Genomic DNA, 16,148 nt, shown 5'->3' on the forward strand with positions numbered 1-16,148 from the left:
GGAAGGAACAAAACAAACTCGTTCAAAGGATCTGGCTGGGTGCTCTTTACAAGACGCTCTTGGATCTACTCAGCCCCCTCCCCTCTCCCGTTCTGTCACCTGGTTCTGTATTGTTTAGATTCCTAAGAAACACAAACCAGTTAAGAGCATGAGCGCCAACTGGGACACTACTGGGTAGTTCTCGGGCTGAACAGCCGAGGCCGGGGAGGGACCAGGGCAGTGAGATCCGGGCCGCGGCCGCAGCCTCAGCCCGTCACTACCACCTGCACTCCCTGCACGTGTCCAGTCATGTTCAAATCCCTGTGAGAGTACAAGCCAACCAGGCCATGGGGGTCCTGTCCCCTCCAGATGGTAAAGGGACTTTCTGAGAGGCACCTGAGGACGCACCCCTGCCACCTCAGGGAGGCCAATAACCGCTCCTGTGCCCCAGGCCTCCCAGACTTGCCTTTAACCCAGATGACAGGGTCCGGACAGCAGAATGCGGGACGACAGCAGGGAAGAAGAGCCAGGCCCTTGGACAAGAGACCAGGTGGCCAGCTAAGAAGTGAGGGGTGCGGGGGTGGTCGGGACTCAGGGAAAAGGGGCTCTGACCGCAGCACAATAGAACCGGGAGGAGAGGGGGGGACCATGGTGGGCATACAGGCTCCCGGAGCAGCCTCTGAAAAGCATTCTTCTTCCAAGTAGTTACCGAGTTTAAAAAGAAATCAAACCAGGGGCGCCTGAGTGGCTCAGTCAGTTAAGCGGCCGACTTCAGCTCAGGTCATGATCTCACAGTCTGTGAGTTCGAGCCCCTAGTCGGGCTCCGTGCTGATAGCTTGGAGCCTGGAGCCCTGCTTTGGATTCTGTCTTTCTCTGCCCCTCCCCCCACTCACATTCACGCACGCACACACACACACACACACACTCTCTAATACAAATAAACATTAAAAAAAAAAAAAAGAAGTCAAATGAAAAATCCAGGCTATTTTGGGTACAGAGATAATCAGAACGTTACTCTTGCTGATGACCTCATACCCAAAGAAGGAACCCTTGGTCAACGGTCTGTCTGCGGGGTCCAGTCACCAAGAAAACATCTCTGGCTTTCAAGTGGGAAGTGCACGTACCTCTCGGACGTTCTGCAAGGTTTCGGGAGTGATAGTGAAGTCCACAGGGCTCGGGGTCAGCTTCCCCTTCTGAGGCTAAAACAGGAGGTAAAACCAACATCAGCTGCTTGAAGGCCCAGGGTTCCATGGGTCCAACTTCCCTTTCCGTTTTTAAACAGACGAAAGGCAGCAGAATGGATCGGGGGGCGGGGGGGTGGGGAGCTGGCAGTGCGAGGCAGCTCACCTGGGTTCTACAAACACAGCTCTGCCGAAAGACAGTGTTGTGCTCTTTGTCACATTTCTTCATCCCCTGTGACTCAGTTTCCTCATCTGTAAAATGAGGGACCACTTTCTTAACCTATCAGGTCCCTTTCAGGTCCGGGAATTAAAAATCAGACCTAAGAACCAAGGGTAGTATTATTGGAAGGTATTCACGTTAAAGCTCTTAGAATAAGAGCTGACACCAAGTACCTCTGATGTGCTACTGACTGAGCGTGACGAGCCTATGGGGTGCTGTTACGGTCACTAGCCCCACTTCACAGACAAGGACAGCGAGGCACAGAGAACTCAGATGGTCTCAAGTGGCAGAACCGAGATTCAAACCCGGGTGGTCTGGCTCCAAGGCCGGCACTGTGAGCCACCCAGCCGTCCAAATGTCCACCGGGAGGGTCACTCCCATTAAATAATCATAAATGTTGCCATCGTCAGCCAAGCACGGTCACCTCCACGTCACACAGCTGCGGAACCCATCGGCACTGCCGAGCTTCATGAGGGCCTGCCTGGCGGATTCCGCTCCGGCGCTGGGATCCAAAGGCCACTGACACCCAGATGCCAGGAGCCAAAATGCCAAGTTTACTCATTTACCAAAGGCGTATTCTACACAATATTCTTATTAATAGGTTCATGAACATAGTCTTCAGTGGATATATTCTTCCTCACGGCATTTAAAGGAGTATTTAACTTGTCGACTAGAGATCACAGCATGGTTTTATCCTTCTCATGAAATAGTTCGTAAAAAAGAACAGGATTATTTTTGTAATTTTTTTTAAGATTTTATTTTTAAGATTTTAAGCCCCAACATGGGGCTTGAACTCACAACCCTGAGATCAAGAGCTGCACGTTCCAGCAACTGTGCAAGCCAGGCACCCCAAGAACGGGGTTCTTTTTTTATTATTAGTTTTTTAATGTTTATTTATTTTTGAGAGAGACAGAGAGGTAGAGCATGAGCAGGGGCGGGGCAGAGAGAGAGGGAGACACAGAACCCGAAGCAGGCTCCAGGCTCCGACCTGTCAGCACGGAGCCCGACGTGGGGCTTGAACCCACGAGCGGTGAGATCATGACCTGAGCCAAAGTCGGACGCTTAACCAACTGAGCCACAAGGCGCCCCCAAAAACACGGTCCTTGAAGGCTGGGTGTTGGTAAGCTGCCAGGAGCAGGGAGGAAGCCCCACACGGCCCTGCCACTGGTGCCCGCCCTGAGCTGACCTCTGACAGGGCCCTACGGTCACGAGCAGGCTGGGGGTCAGGGGTCAGGGAAGACCTGGCCTGGAGTGTGGCTCTGGGCAGGGAGCTGAATTTGGGTTTATTCTCCTTCACAAAGCTGGAGGTTCTTTTTGTTAAAGACATAAAAAGGGTATATGTCTCTTTTACGGAATAATCCACATTAAAGAAAAAAAACTTTTTTTTGCTTCCATGTGAAGACCTTTGATACAAAAAAGGAAAATACCTAAATCACATGACTTCCAAAAAAAGAATAATATATTTTTAATATTTTATATAATATATTATCACTAAAAGACACTTAAACAATGATTATTAAAAATTTAATAAGGGGTTAATGATAAATGTTAGACGTCCTAAAAAAAAAAATCACAAAAACGTTGGAAATAAAGGACATCGGTGATTTTGCCAATCTTCTGCACGAGAGATTTAAGTCTTACATTTTTATGTAACCACTACTAAAAGACATCCATGGACATTTCATAACAGTACAAAAGAAATACAATTGCAAATTTTCCACAAAAGCAACGTGCGTCCCCGTGGAGCTCTGTAGAAGCCCCCATTTACTAAGGCACGTGGCAGGGACCACGGGAAACGTGTGGGGTCCCCAGGACGCGGCGCCTTGCGCAATTACCTACGAACGGAAGCGAGTCAGGGAAAGCTAGTGGCTTCTGCGTCTGTCCGGTTTGGTGCCATCTTGACACGGCCCGCAGCCCCACAGAACCCGTTCGCTCACGGAGCACACGCACGGGTCTCACCCGGCCCGGTGAGGCCCTCAGAAGCGGTGTTCCCGGGTCAGCCCGGGGACGGCCCAGGCAGACGTGCGCCGACACGTCCAGACCCCGTTCACCTGGGCACCTCCAGGAACCCCAGTTTGGCCACCTCCGTCTCCAAACTGCTCAGGATCAAATGAAAGGCAGATGCGCTACAATCTGAGTCTAGGCGGCCATTCAAGGGGGGAGCTAGGCTAGCGCTGGCCTAGAGAAAGCAGGAGCCGGCCCTGACCTGGAGGTGTGAGCACACAGCCCAGGGAAGGGAAGGACGACACGGCCTGCAGAGAGGCCCGGGAGACAAGGGAATCCAATGCTGTGGACATCCGTCACACGTGTCACACCTAGGGCGGACAGGGCCAGTCACCGTGAGGCTCTGCACGATGACCAAGGAACAGCACAGATGGGCGGCGGACTCTACCTTGAATTCACCCGGAATCGCCAACAGCCACAGGGGAGAGGGATCCAGTTCCCTCAGTCGGCACGTGAAAGGAAATTTTAAAGAATATGTTGTAAAAAAATTTTTTAAATGAATAAATAAATAAAATAAAGAATATGTTGTCACTGCAAAATAGTAACAGAAGGTCCTGGGAGAGGGGCGCCTGGGTGGCTCAGTCAGTTAAATGTCTGCCATTGGCTCAGGCTGTGATCTCACGGTTTGTGGGTTCGAGCCCCGTGTTGGGCTCTGTGCTGACAGCTCAGAGCCCAGAGCCTGCTTCGGATTCTGTGTCTCCCTCTCTCTCTCTGCCCCTCCCCCACCCATGGTCTATGTCTCTCAAAAATGAATAAAACATTTAAAAAAAAATGTATTAAAAAAAAAAAAAAAAAGAAAGTGTTGGGAGAAGCGACCCACCCTGACCCCGAAGGTCCCTGTGTGCTCTCGCTGGGCGTGCCAACAAGGTAAGGTCCTGACCATCCCTTGTCTGAGGCGGGCCATTGCTCTGGGTTGTGTGGCCGTCATGACCTTGAGAAAGGAAGAGATGCGTCCCTCGGAAACAGGCCTGCTGCTCGCTATGACAGAGGTGGGCCCCCTGCCCGCTGTTTCTCAGCAGAGGCACGGCCCCCTGGAGGGTTCTGATCCTGCCAGGAGACACCAGCGTCCCTGTCTCCAAGCCAGGAGTCTCTTCCCCAGCAGCCATGACACAGCACCAGGCTAACTTCTTGGCCTACAAACGGGGGAAAAGACCAGACCCTACGGAAGAGTCCCATCATGACGCGCAGAGCCCCGAACACAGCTTACAGCGGAGTGAACGATGAATTCGCAAGTCTTCGTCACGTCCTTGGCCAACAGAGACCGCCTCATGTCACAACGCAGGGTATACTGGAAGGCGAAATCAGACAAGAAAATGCCGTTTTAGTGTGGTCTGCTTCCACCTTGGAACTTTATCCAAAGACCAAGAAAGCCAACTTTCAGGGAAACGTGGTCCAACTACTGTGTTATATGAACCTAATATACATAACTGGGGGAGCCAGTGCTCAAAGTAAAGGCATTTCTATAAAAAGACCAAAAGCAAAGACACACTTTCGGGTGATGCCGTGGCCGCCCCATAGTTGACCCGCTGGTGCAAAGGCACAGAGTCTCACCTATAAGAGGCAGAGAGTGGAAAGAATGTGCACCTGGAAGCAAAAGCCGCTTTAAATCCAGCTGTCTGTCTTAGCGTGTGAACCCTGACAAATAAGACAACCCGTCTGAGCTTTAAAGAGGAGGCATCTCTTTAAAATGGGGATATTAGTACCTGCCTGCAGCAAGGGCCGAATGAGATAATGTGTGACACCCACTTAGTACAGGGTCTGGCAGGCACATAGCAGCTCTTAGTAAAGTGGCAGCTATTTTGTCCCGAGGATTAGAAAACACACAGGAAGGACAAGAAGCCCCAGGACAGCGTCTGGCATTTCACGAACCGCCCCTGAGAAGCAAGCTGCCTGTGGCACCGTGTGCACAGCACGGCGCCGGGTGACGGAACAAGATGGGAGTCGGACCCTGCACCCAGGAGTTCCGGCTTTAGCGAAGAGAGGACTCTGCGGTGACGGTGCTCAAGGTCTAAGACTCCAGGGCTCCCCAAAACTAGCTCTCCACATTTCAATTAACTGTTTTAAGGTCTATTTATTTTTATTTATTTATTTTTTTAATGTTTATTTATTTTTGAGACAGAGAGAGACAGAGCATGAACAGGGGAGGGTCAGAGAGAGAGGGAGACACAGAATCTGAAACAGGCTCCGGGCTCCGAGCTGTCAGCACAGAGCCCAATGCGGGGCTCGAACCCACAGACCGCGAGATCATGACCTGGGCTGAAGTCGGATGCTCAACCAACTGAGCCACCCAGGCGCCCCAGGTCTATTTATTTTTGAGAGAGACAGAGAGACAGGGTGTGAGCGGGGAAGGAGCAGAGAGAGAGAGGGAGACACAGAATCCGAAGGAGGCTCCAGGCTCCAAGCCGCCAGCAGAGCCCGATGCGGGGCTCGAACCCACAAACCGTGAGATCATGATCTGGGGCGAAGCCGGACGCTTAACCGACTGAGCCACCCAGGCACCCCTAGCTCTCCATATTTTAACCTTAAGAAGTAATAAAGAAGGGGAAATCTTTTAAAACGTTTCTTTTGGAAAAGCCGACCATATGCAAAAGTAAAGAGAAGAGTATAAAGACGCCCCACGTATCCAGGGGTCGATGCATGGCCGATCTTAACTATTCTCCCTCTCAGCCGTTCCCCATCTGCCAATACACAGACATACCCTGAGTGCAAGGTGACGGGGACGGGTAAGGCAGGTGGCATCACGCTAGCTTTTAACCCGTGTTCGGTTTCTCTGCTGTGCCTGGGGTGTTTTTCTGAACCAGCCACTGCTCGTGTACCTCCTGCAAGACAGGCCCGGTTCTACCCAAGGGAGAGCGGGCCCCTCTGCAGGGCCGGTCCCTGAGCTAAGAGCTCTGACCTGGGACCGTTTCTTCACATGGTTCTTGTCTGTGGGTTGACACACTGGTAACAAAAATCTATAGCATGATCACTGTCTTCATGCTAATCTAAAAAAAAAAAATCACATAACCCACATTGAAGAAAGTCAGCTACTGTTTTAATCATCCAGGAAAAACTTTAGAATTATGTTCAAAATATTTTATATAACTGGGACTACATGCATGGTTGAATCAAGAAGCTACATTATTATGAACGACCTGTCCACATTATACAAGGAGTTGCTATATATTTAAGGTGTTACTGGGATATTAAAACATTTTTAAAAATTTGTTTATTTCGGGAGAGAGAGAACATGAGCAGGGGAAGGGCAGAGAGAGGGAGAGAATCCTAAGCAGGCTCCACATTGTCAGTGCAGAGCCTGACACAGGGCTCAAACTCAAGAACTGTAAGATCATGGCCCAAGCAGAGACCAAGAGTTGGACGCTTAACCGACTGAGCCACCCAGGCACCCCTAAAACATTTTTCTAAAGAAACATCCCTTGTCTACAAAGACCTTTATATATATAAAGATCTACAAAGATCTATATCTATATCTGTATCTATATATCTTTTTTTTTTAATTTTTTTCTTAATGTTTTTATTTATTTTTGAGACAGAGAGAGGCAGAGCATGAGCAGGGAAGGGGCAGAGTGAGAGGGAGACACAGAATCGGAAGCAGGCTCCAGGCTCTGAGCCATCAGCACAGAGCTCGATATGGGGCTCGAACTCACAGACTGTGAGATCATGACCTGAGCCGATGTCGGACGCTCAACTGACTGAGCCACCCAGGCGCCTCTCTGTATCTATATACCTATATATAAAGATCTTTGTAGACAAGGGATGTATATATACGTGTACACACACACACACACACACACACACACACACACACACACATTCTCTTTTGAGATTTCAATCTGGTCTCCCCAGCCAGACAAGCTCAGTGAGGCCTGGTACTGTTAGATCTGTATACGTGTGTGTGCACACAACATGTGTGTATGTGTGTAGTCTGTGTGTATGCACACACGTGTTTTGTCTTTCTCCTACACAGCCCACACGCTGTCTAGCATGGGCGACATTTTGTTTGGACCTGCCTGGTCTCTTGCATTCTTTTCCCAGTGGGAACTTCCCCTTCCTCATTTTTAGTCTCAGGGCTTTGGCAGAGCTGACCTCCCATCAGCCTCCTGGAAGTGACCGGTAAGCCAGGCCTGCTACGGGGACTGTCGGAAACAACTCTTTCTGCTGGGGTGCCAATCCAGTAGATCGTACGCCAGCCACACGCTAGCAGCCAGCTCTGCCGTGGCCAGGGAAGAACCCAGCTGAGAATGAGGCCTGCACAGAAGACAACGGAGCCGGAGACACAACTGGCCTCCCGCACTTCTGGGTCTATGATCTGATACCTTTTTTAGGCGAAGTCAGCTTGAACTGGATTTCCATCACTCGCAAAGGAGTGAGAACAAGTGGCATCAACTTCTGGCCACGGAATGTTTTTAAGTATGGAGGCAATAATTCGTAACATGGGGCAGATGCTAACAAGCGAGGGTGGGGAGAAAGGCGGAGAAGAGGAACATGCTGATTTTTGTTCCAGGAATTATGTTAATTCTTTCACATGCACCATCTCAGTTAATTCTAACAACTCCAATAGAACTGTTAGGATAAGGCAAGGACGGCTACCAATACCTCATTTATATTCAATCATTCAACAAATACGGACTGGGACCATTCCGTGTGCCAGGCACTGAGCTAACTAAGCACTTCATGCCAAGACCTCATTAATCCCCTAGGAGGAGGTCATGAAGGCTGTTCGGGGTCACAGAGGTGGGATATGAATTTACACCTGCTGGCTGCCAAAACCCACGCTCTGAATCTTTACACAACACACAACTCAAGCCCAGATCTGTCTGCTGCAAAGCCCTCGACCTTTTTGCTTTATCGCGCTCTTGCCCAATCGTGAAGAAATGGTCCAGGTGGTAGGAGTTTCCGCAGGTCAGAGGGGGTCAGGACGGTCAGACTGAGCAGGGCTCCAGAAGGAGGTGCAAGATTGGATCTTCTATGACCGTCAGTAAACACAGAGCCAACAGGAAGAAGAAAGAAGACTGCCAATAGATTTGAAGCAGACTCCCAGAAAGGATATTCTGAACTATGACAAAGAATGACTAGCATCTGGATAAACTAATTTTGAATTGCGATTTCAGACATGTTAGTACTGCTCTATGCTGTGTTATTATAGGACAAAACGTTGTTAGTATGGCCACATGAGTGGAACAAACATAATAAAACTTGCCTACGATTTACATAACTTTTAAAAGAAAAGGCGCACCAAGGACAACTAGGGAAAGCGGGCAGATTCTCGTATGCATGATCTCATCATGAAGGTGAGAACAGGCCTGAGAAGAAGACGGGCAAACACCGCTGAGCCTCCGTCTAAGGAGTCACAAGGAAACCCAGACCCTGCAAGCTGGGAATTTAACACTGGCTGCATCTTAAACCCTTTATTCTGTCTTATGGTTTTTACTGTTTTTACAATATGTCACTACAACACAATTCAAATTATAAGCGTAAAATGTCTTTGTGCCCACGTCATTCAAGAAAGAGGATGTTACTAGGTTTAATAACACTTTCTATCTAGTTTAACACCACCTTCTATCCAAAGTAAACCGCCCATGAATCTGCAGAGTAAGCGTGGTAAGCGATGGTGCAAAGGCCAGCCCTGTGACCACAAGTGGTTACCGTGGACTCTGGGAGGCACTTGCTCTGCTAATAAAACAAGAAGGCTAGCAAAAGACCCATCTAGAAACCGAATGACTGAATCAACCGATCAGTGAAAAGCAGATTTAAAAAACCCATAATCCTAGTTTCGCCCAAGAAGTATATTTTCAAGGGGCACCTGGCTGGCTCAGTCGGTGGAGCGTGTGATTCTTGGTCTCAGGGTTTTGAGTTTGAGCCCCACTGTGGGCTCTGCACTGCTTGGGATTCTTTCTTTCTCTCTGCCCCCTCCCCACGCACTCTCTCATGCTCTCTCTCTCTCTCTCTCAAAAATAAATAAACATTTTAAAAAATAAATTAAATTGGGGAGCCTAGGTGGCTCAGTAGGTTGAGCGTCCGTCCGACTTTGGCCCAGGTCATGATCTCGCAGTTCACGAGTTCAAGCCCCGCATCAGGCTCTGTGCTGACAGCTCAGAGCCAGGAGCCTGCTTCGGATTCTGGGTCTCCCTCTCTCTCTGCCCCTCCCCTGCTTATGTTCTCTCTCTCTCTCTCTCTCTCTCTCTCAAAAATAAACATTAAAAAAAAGTTTTTTAATGAATTAAATAAAATCTTTTTTTTTAAAGTGTATTTTCTCAAAAGAAGCAATGACAAATTTGAATATGAATTGGGAATGAGATGGTATTTGAGAATTCCTGTTAATTTTGACAAGTGTGAACATGTCAACTGTGATTCTGTAGGAGAATGTCCCTCTTTTCCAGAGATGGACATTGAAGTGCCTCTAGATGAAGTGTCGAGATTCTGTAACTAACTTTGAAATGATTCAGGAAGCATAAATACAGATGAAACAAAGGTGGCAAAATTCTAATGAATGTTGAATCTAGGTGATAAGCTCTTATAAATCTAAGGTTAGGATAAGAAGAAATCTCCTCATCTTTAGAAATCTGTGAGATATTTGGGGAGGTAGAGAATTCCAGGTTGTAGCATTCTGAAGTTAACCCTCCAGGGGTAAGATCTTAGGGCCAAAATAAAGGTTGGGTCGGGAGAGTATACACCTTACTAAAAGAATTCACCACATGTTAGCCCTCTAACGGCATTTTAAAGAATTTCCAACTTACATCCAGCTATGCAGGACATAAGTACACAAGTTTTTATGTACAGTTGACTCTTACGAACAATGGGGAGTTAGGGGAACCAGTCCAAAAACCCAGGTGTAACTTGTGACTTCCCAAAACCATCACTACTGAGAGCCTACTGTTGACCAAAAGCCTGAGTGATAACATTAACAGTGGATTAACACATATTTTGTTAGGTTATATGTATCATATACTATATTCTTACAATAAGGTAAGCTAGAGAAAAGAAAATGTTATTAGGAAACTCAAGGAAGAGAAAACACATTTATAGCACTGGACTGTATGTACTGACAAAAATATCCGCAAGTAAGTGGACCCGCACGGTTCAAACCCATGCCGTTCAAGGGTCAACTGTAGGTCCACATGCCCTTCCTGGCAACATCTGGAAAAGAATGAAATTTCCAATATGATTTTTTAAGGTTTTATTATCATTTTTTTAATATTCTAGTTATTTCTGAGAGACAGAGTGCAAGCAGGGGAGGGGCAGAGAGAGAAGGAGACACAGGATCCGAAGCAGCCTCCGGGCTCCGAGCTGTTAGCACAGGGCTCAACACTGGGGCTCAAACCCACGAACCATGAGATCATGACCTGAGCCGAAGATGGATGCTTAACCCACTGAGCCACCCAGGCATCCTGAAAGATTTTATTTTTTTAAGTAATCTCTTCACCCAACGTAGGGCTTGAATCCACAACCCCGAGATCAAGAGTCACATGTTCCACCAACTAAGCCAGCCAGGCGGCCCTCCAATTTGATTTCAAACAATTAATCTTTTAACAAAAACAAAGAACATAGGAGGAAGTAACAAGAAGTATGCCACTGAAACTTGAACACTATTCTATTCGGTTTCTAATGAACATATGCTTATGTTATTAAATAAACAGGATTAAAGAGCTACCATGTCAGGAAAGTGCGGTGATGCTGATTCTGGAAAGAGAATAAATATGATTTCCAAATAAACGTTTGAGATGGTCTCACTCTTGCTAAAAAGGCATTTTGCATTTATGGTCTTATACGGTGAAAGTGCTCCCAGCCTAGAAAGCTGGCCAGAGGACTCACGTCTATGCAGGCAGGTTCCTTCCAATCTAGACGCTTCCCCACTGTTACAAGTACTTCCTACGGGCCTGTCCAAAGCCTTCAGTATACAGACTGCCTGAAACAGGTGCACCAATAACAAAGGATTAGATACAGTTTTTCTTTGTAGAAAGATACTCCGTGCAGCACAGTACGGCCAGGCTGCACGTGGTTCTGGTCTGCCCATCTTTTAAGCACTTCATGGAACTCACACGTAGACAGACCATCAGTTAAAACTCTCAGGAGTGTTTTGAGGAACCGCATTTTTAAAGTGTTGCATTTTTAAAGTGTTACATTTGAGGCAGGGGAACGGGGACTTACCAAGACCGAATTGTCGGCTAAAACTCAATAAATCAAAAAACTTCCCAACTTGCTGCCCTCTTGCACGTACGTAAGACAAGATGGTTTTGTCTCATCCAGCAAGGGGAACCCTGCAGAGCTGGTATCACAAAAGTACCTTTCTTTCCACGGAATAAAGGAAAGGCTCTCTCGCTCGCTCCCTCGCTCTGAGTCATGACTCCAAACTGTGCCTGACACAATAGTGGCTGTGAAAGGCATCCTGAGCTGGCGGAGGTAGACAGGAAGTCATAAATTCACTTCCCCTCATTTACAAGGTTTGTTCAATCAAGAATACAAGCCTATGTTAGAGTAGTAGCCTTTGGATATCTAACAAAGAGATATTTATACGTAGAAAATAGGCAATTAGTGCGGGTGCCAGAGAGACGTGAGGGCGTATCTATCACCAAACAATAAAAGCACCCCTCGCACGGTGTCCATGCGGCCTGAGTGGGGGCCAAAAGAAACAACGGAGTTTTTTCAAAGAAGCCGTGTAGCACGGGTCCTCTGGGATGTCTGTCAAAACTAACAGCCGCACACAAACTGTGTTCTGCAAAGCAAAATGAGAAATCAAAATAGGATACACACAGGAGGTCTCGGCAACAACTGCAACATCAACTTCTTGGGTCTGTCTGTTAACTTTCAGTGAAAGAGACACGGAGCCGTTTTGCAGAGGAACAGCCGTGAAGGTGGCCCCACAGCGTCAGGAAGCGCTCACCTGAATGTTGACAAACACGCCGTGGTAAGTCTCGTACAGAACTTTGTTGCCCTTCACGTGCAGGGGAAACTCAAAAGGAATTTCTGTTTTGCCGCTGGGAAACTTTCCTGGCTTCACCATTTCGATGGTGCTATTGATAATCTGGATAGGCTGTAAAGAAAAAAACAACAACTCCATCTATCAACACGCACTTCTAGATGTACTTCCAAATTACCGTGTCCGTTAATGATCTCCTGAGAGCCGCGAGCCACGAGCCCTTGGGTGCCCCCCTCCCGGTGTCCTGGGCCGCACAGCTCTGTATCTGCAGGTGAGCACACAGTTGGCTCAAGTCTCTGGCACAACAATGGTTCATTCACGGTACCGGATGCTTCGATGCTTGGGGCACATCTGAAGCGGTATTTCCTCTCCTCTCCCCAAAAAGCTCAGTCAACTATCCTATCAACCCTCCTGACTGGCACTCTGACCTTCAGAATGAAGAAGCAGGTGCAGCACAGTCAGGATGAGCGGCCAGGAGGGCCGCCACCTGAACCGGGGCTTCTCACGCCTCGGACACCAGACACCAGCCTCCCGGGAGCCTGCCCACCGCCCGCCCGCCGTGTGCGGAGGGAGCGGGCCCGCCCGGCCTCAGCCCTGCGTGCCTCTGCATCACACTGGGAACCTGCCTGAAGGCAGCCATCACACCGTAGTTAACGTGTTCCAAGCCCTGGGTTAGCATCACTCAGAAGATCTCCGACTTCTGAAGTGAGTCTCGAAGTGCTGCTGGAGGAAAGCAGGGAGACCGCGGAAGAGGGTGCGAAGGCCGGAATCTGAACGCGGGCAACAAGAGCCCTTCTCTCCTCTCACCTCCTTCCCTCTCAACACTGAGAGTTAACATGTCCTTCAGGAAACGGAAACTATAAGTACGGAAAAAGAGTTGATATTCCGGAACACAGACCCCTACCCAAAATGACAAAAAGGAAAGAAGGGCCACTGCCCTACCTGCGTCTTATCTGAATATCAAGTAACAGTTTTGTTTTGGGAAGGTGAGTGCCAGAGCCAAAGGCACAACGTCTCAGAAGGGCTCTGGTCTCTTGAAAGGCTGAATTTAGACCACTTATAGTTTTCCTCGTCCTATCTTCTAGGAATCAAAACAGACTTTCAATCGCAGGAGATATTCAGAATCAAAATATCGGAGTATTTTTTTCAGTTTGATGAGTAAGTATTAAAAGTATGGGCACATGAAAAGATGTTCAGCGTCGCTCCTTATCAGGGAAATACAAATCAAAACCACACTCAGGTATCACCTCACGCCAGTCAGAGTGGCCAAAATGAGCAAATCAGGAGACTATAGATGCTGGAGAGGATGTGGAGAAACGGGAACCCTCTTGCACTGTTGGTGGGAATGCAAATTGGTGCAGCCGCTCTGGAAAGCAGTGTGGAGGTTCCTCAGAAAATTAAAAATAGACCTACCCTATGACCCAGCAATAGCACTGCTAGGAATTTATCCAAGGGATACAGGAGCACTGATGCATAGGGGCACTTGTACCCCAATGTTCATAGCAGCACTCTCAACAATAGCCAAATTATGGAAAGAGCCTAAATGTCCATCAACTGATGAATGGATAAAGAAATTGTGGTTTATATACACAATGGAATATTACGTGGCAATGAGAAAAAATGAAATATGGCCTTTCGTAGCAACGTGGATGGAACTGGAGAGTGTGATGCTAAGTGAAATAAGCCATACAGAGAAAGACAGATACCATATGGTTTCACTCTTATGTGGATCCTGAGAAACTTCACAGGAACCCATGGGGGAGGGGAAGGAAAAAAAAAAAAAGAGGTTAGAATGGGAGAGAGCCAAAGCATAAGAGACTTAAAAACTGAGAACAAACTGAGGGTTGATGGGGGGTGGGAGGGAGGAGAGGGTGGGTGATGGGTATTGAGGAGGGCACCTTTTGGGATGAGCACTGGGTGTTGTATGGAAACCAATTTGTCAATAAATTTCATAAAAAAAAAAAAAAAAAAAAAAAAAAAGTATGACTATCACTGTACCTTACAAAACAACGACAGGTAACAACAATAAAGCCAAAAAGCAAGCAAAAAACCCCACAATTGCGCGGATAATGAACTAAAAAGAGATGTGCAACCTGAGCATTCTTACCTTCACAGAATTATAGAAAGCTTCGAACACACCCACGCTCTTGGCGCTGAGCTGGAGGTTCACACTTCCTTCCACTGTCAGAGACACTCCCTGGTGCTGGATTGAATCCTTGCCAGATATGACCACCACGCCCGAGAGGACTTCCTAGGAAACCAGAGACAGCCACCAAATTAACGTTCCTTTGCATTCACCTTATTAGCCAAAATAGGTCTCCTTAAGGATTTGTTCAAAGATGCAGACATTCACTGAGCACTTATCACAGACCAGAGGCCTGGATGCTGGCATGGAGAAGGCACAGCCTCGGGTGGGGGCGCCGGACGGCCACGGACAACTACATGGACAATTAGCTGGGTGCACACTGCTGGGGAGCATGAGGTGGGGAGCGGGCGAGGCATCTCATGCGATCGCCCCCTTCCAGACACATCCGCACTCCCAGCTGGGGGAATCCCAACAAATGTCTGATTTCAAAAGGGCAAAGACAAGGGCCTGAGGCAAATGGCAGATTCACAATCATGTTACACATGAGCACGCATAATGACTTCTTCAGAAAGAATACGATCAAGTAAGACCCTTTTCTTTGGGTTCTTTCCCGACTATGCTAAAACGACTACACATTTTCAAACGCGTAATTTAACACAACTCCTTGTTAAATGGCGCTCTCTCTGCCCAGGAAGCCTCACTGAGGGGGGGTCTTGAGCCTGTCTACACAACACGTGAGTGCAACCCAGCCTTTCACTACAGGTCTTCCCCAGTCTCTCCACGTCCAGGTTCACTCTGTAGACATTCGAGCCCAGAATTCTCTGGATCATAAATCATTTGAGAACGATTTCACAACAGATCGTGTATTCATTTGCCTGAAGATAATTACTGAGCAACAGAATATGGACATTATACTCTCGGCTGGATGGCAGTTTCTTCCTGTTGCCATTGAACTCGACAGTCTCAATTTGCTATGGGGGTTTTGGGTGGAAAAGGAAGTTGAGATTAAATAGCATCCACCCGAGCGGAAAGAGAATCCACAATAAATTCAAACAATGTGTTTCTGAAATGACCTTCAGAAACAGCATGCGTCTGTCAAGCAGTAATATGATGGCAGAAAACTGGGGGCAACAACACAAAAAAAGGAAAACAGCAAAATTAAAACGGGCCCACAGATCAAAGCATTAAAAACCATCTGTCCTATTGATGTTGAAACCTTTCCATCTCCTCTAGTCATCCAGTGAAAACCCTGTGACCAAGTTCTCATCGTATATGGAATTTGGGGAGCAGGGAATATTCTATGTCCCTTAAATATGCTAAGTATTTTGTTTTTGTTTCCTACTCCCCCATAAAAAGTACGTAGGCAAATTTAAATGAAAACGCCTCTGAAATAATTTAACTTTTAAATTTAATTAAAATTGGGGCGCCTGAGTGGCTCAGTCAGTTAAGTGTCCGACTTCAGCTCAGGTCACGATCTCACGGTCCATGAGTTCGAGCCCCGTGTCGGGCTCTGGGCTGATGGCTCAGAGCCTGGAGCCTGCTTCCGATTCTGTGTCTCTCTCTCTCTCTGACCCTCCCCCGTTCATGCTCTGTCTCTCTCTGTCTCAAAAATAAATAAACGTTAAAAAAAAAATCTTATTGGGGCGCCTGGGTGGCGCAGTCGGTTGGGCGTCCGACTTCAGCCAGGTCACGATCTCGCGGTCCGTGAGTTCGAGCCCCACGTCGGGCTCTGGGCTGATGGCTCGGAGCCTGGAGCCTGTT

At 47.8% G+C, this 16,148-nt stretch overlaps 1 protein-coding gene across 4 annotated transcripts in view; it reads right to left on the reverse strand.

Moving 5' to 3' along the window:
• Window positions 1-16,148, reverse strand: part of VPS26C (VPS26 endosomal protein sorting factor C) — a 47,662-nt gene that overhangs the window by 7,511 nt on the left and 24,003 nt on the right. For 2 of the 4 annotated variants that reach the window (XM_047875280.1, XM_047875279.1), the window contains exons 2-5: window positions 14,409-14,552; window positions 12,266-12,415; window positions 4,592-4,672; window positions 1,104-1,178 (exon numbers count right to left, since the gene is read on the reverse strand). In XM_047875280.1, coding sequence (XP_047731236.1) covers window positions 1,104-1,178; window positions 4,592-4,672; window positions 12,266-12,415; window positions 14,409-14,552 — 450 coding nt within the window. The remainder of the gene's footprint in view (window positions 1-1,103; window positions 1,179-4,591; window positions 4,673-12,265; window positions 12,416-14,408; window positions 14,553-16,148) is intronic. The other 2 variants (XM_047875282.1, XM_047875281.1) reach the window with 2 other exon arrangements.

Source organism: Prionailurus viverrinus, chromosome C2 (assembly GCF_022837055.1).
Source record: "Prionailurus viverrinus isolate Anna chromosome C2, UM_Priviv_1.0, whole genome shotgun sequence".
Lineage (NCBI taxonomy): Eukaryota > Metazoa > Chordata > Mammalia > Carnivora > Felidae > Prionailurus > Prionailurus viverrinus.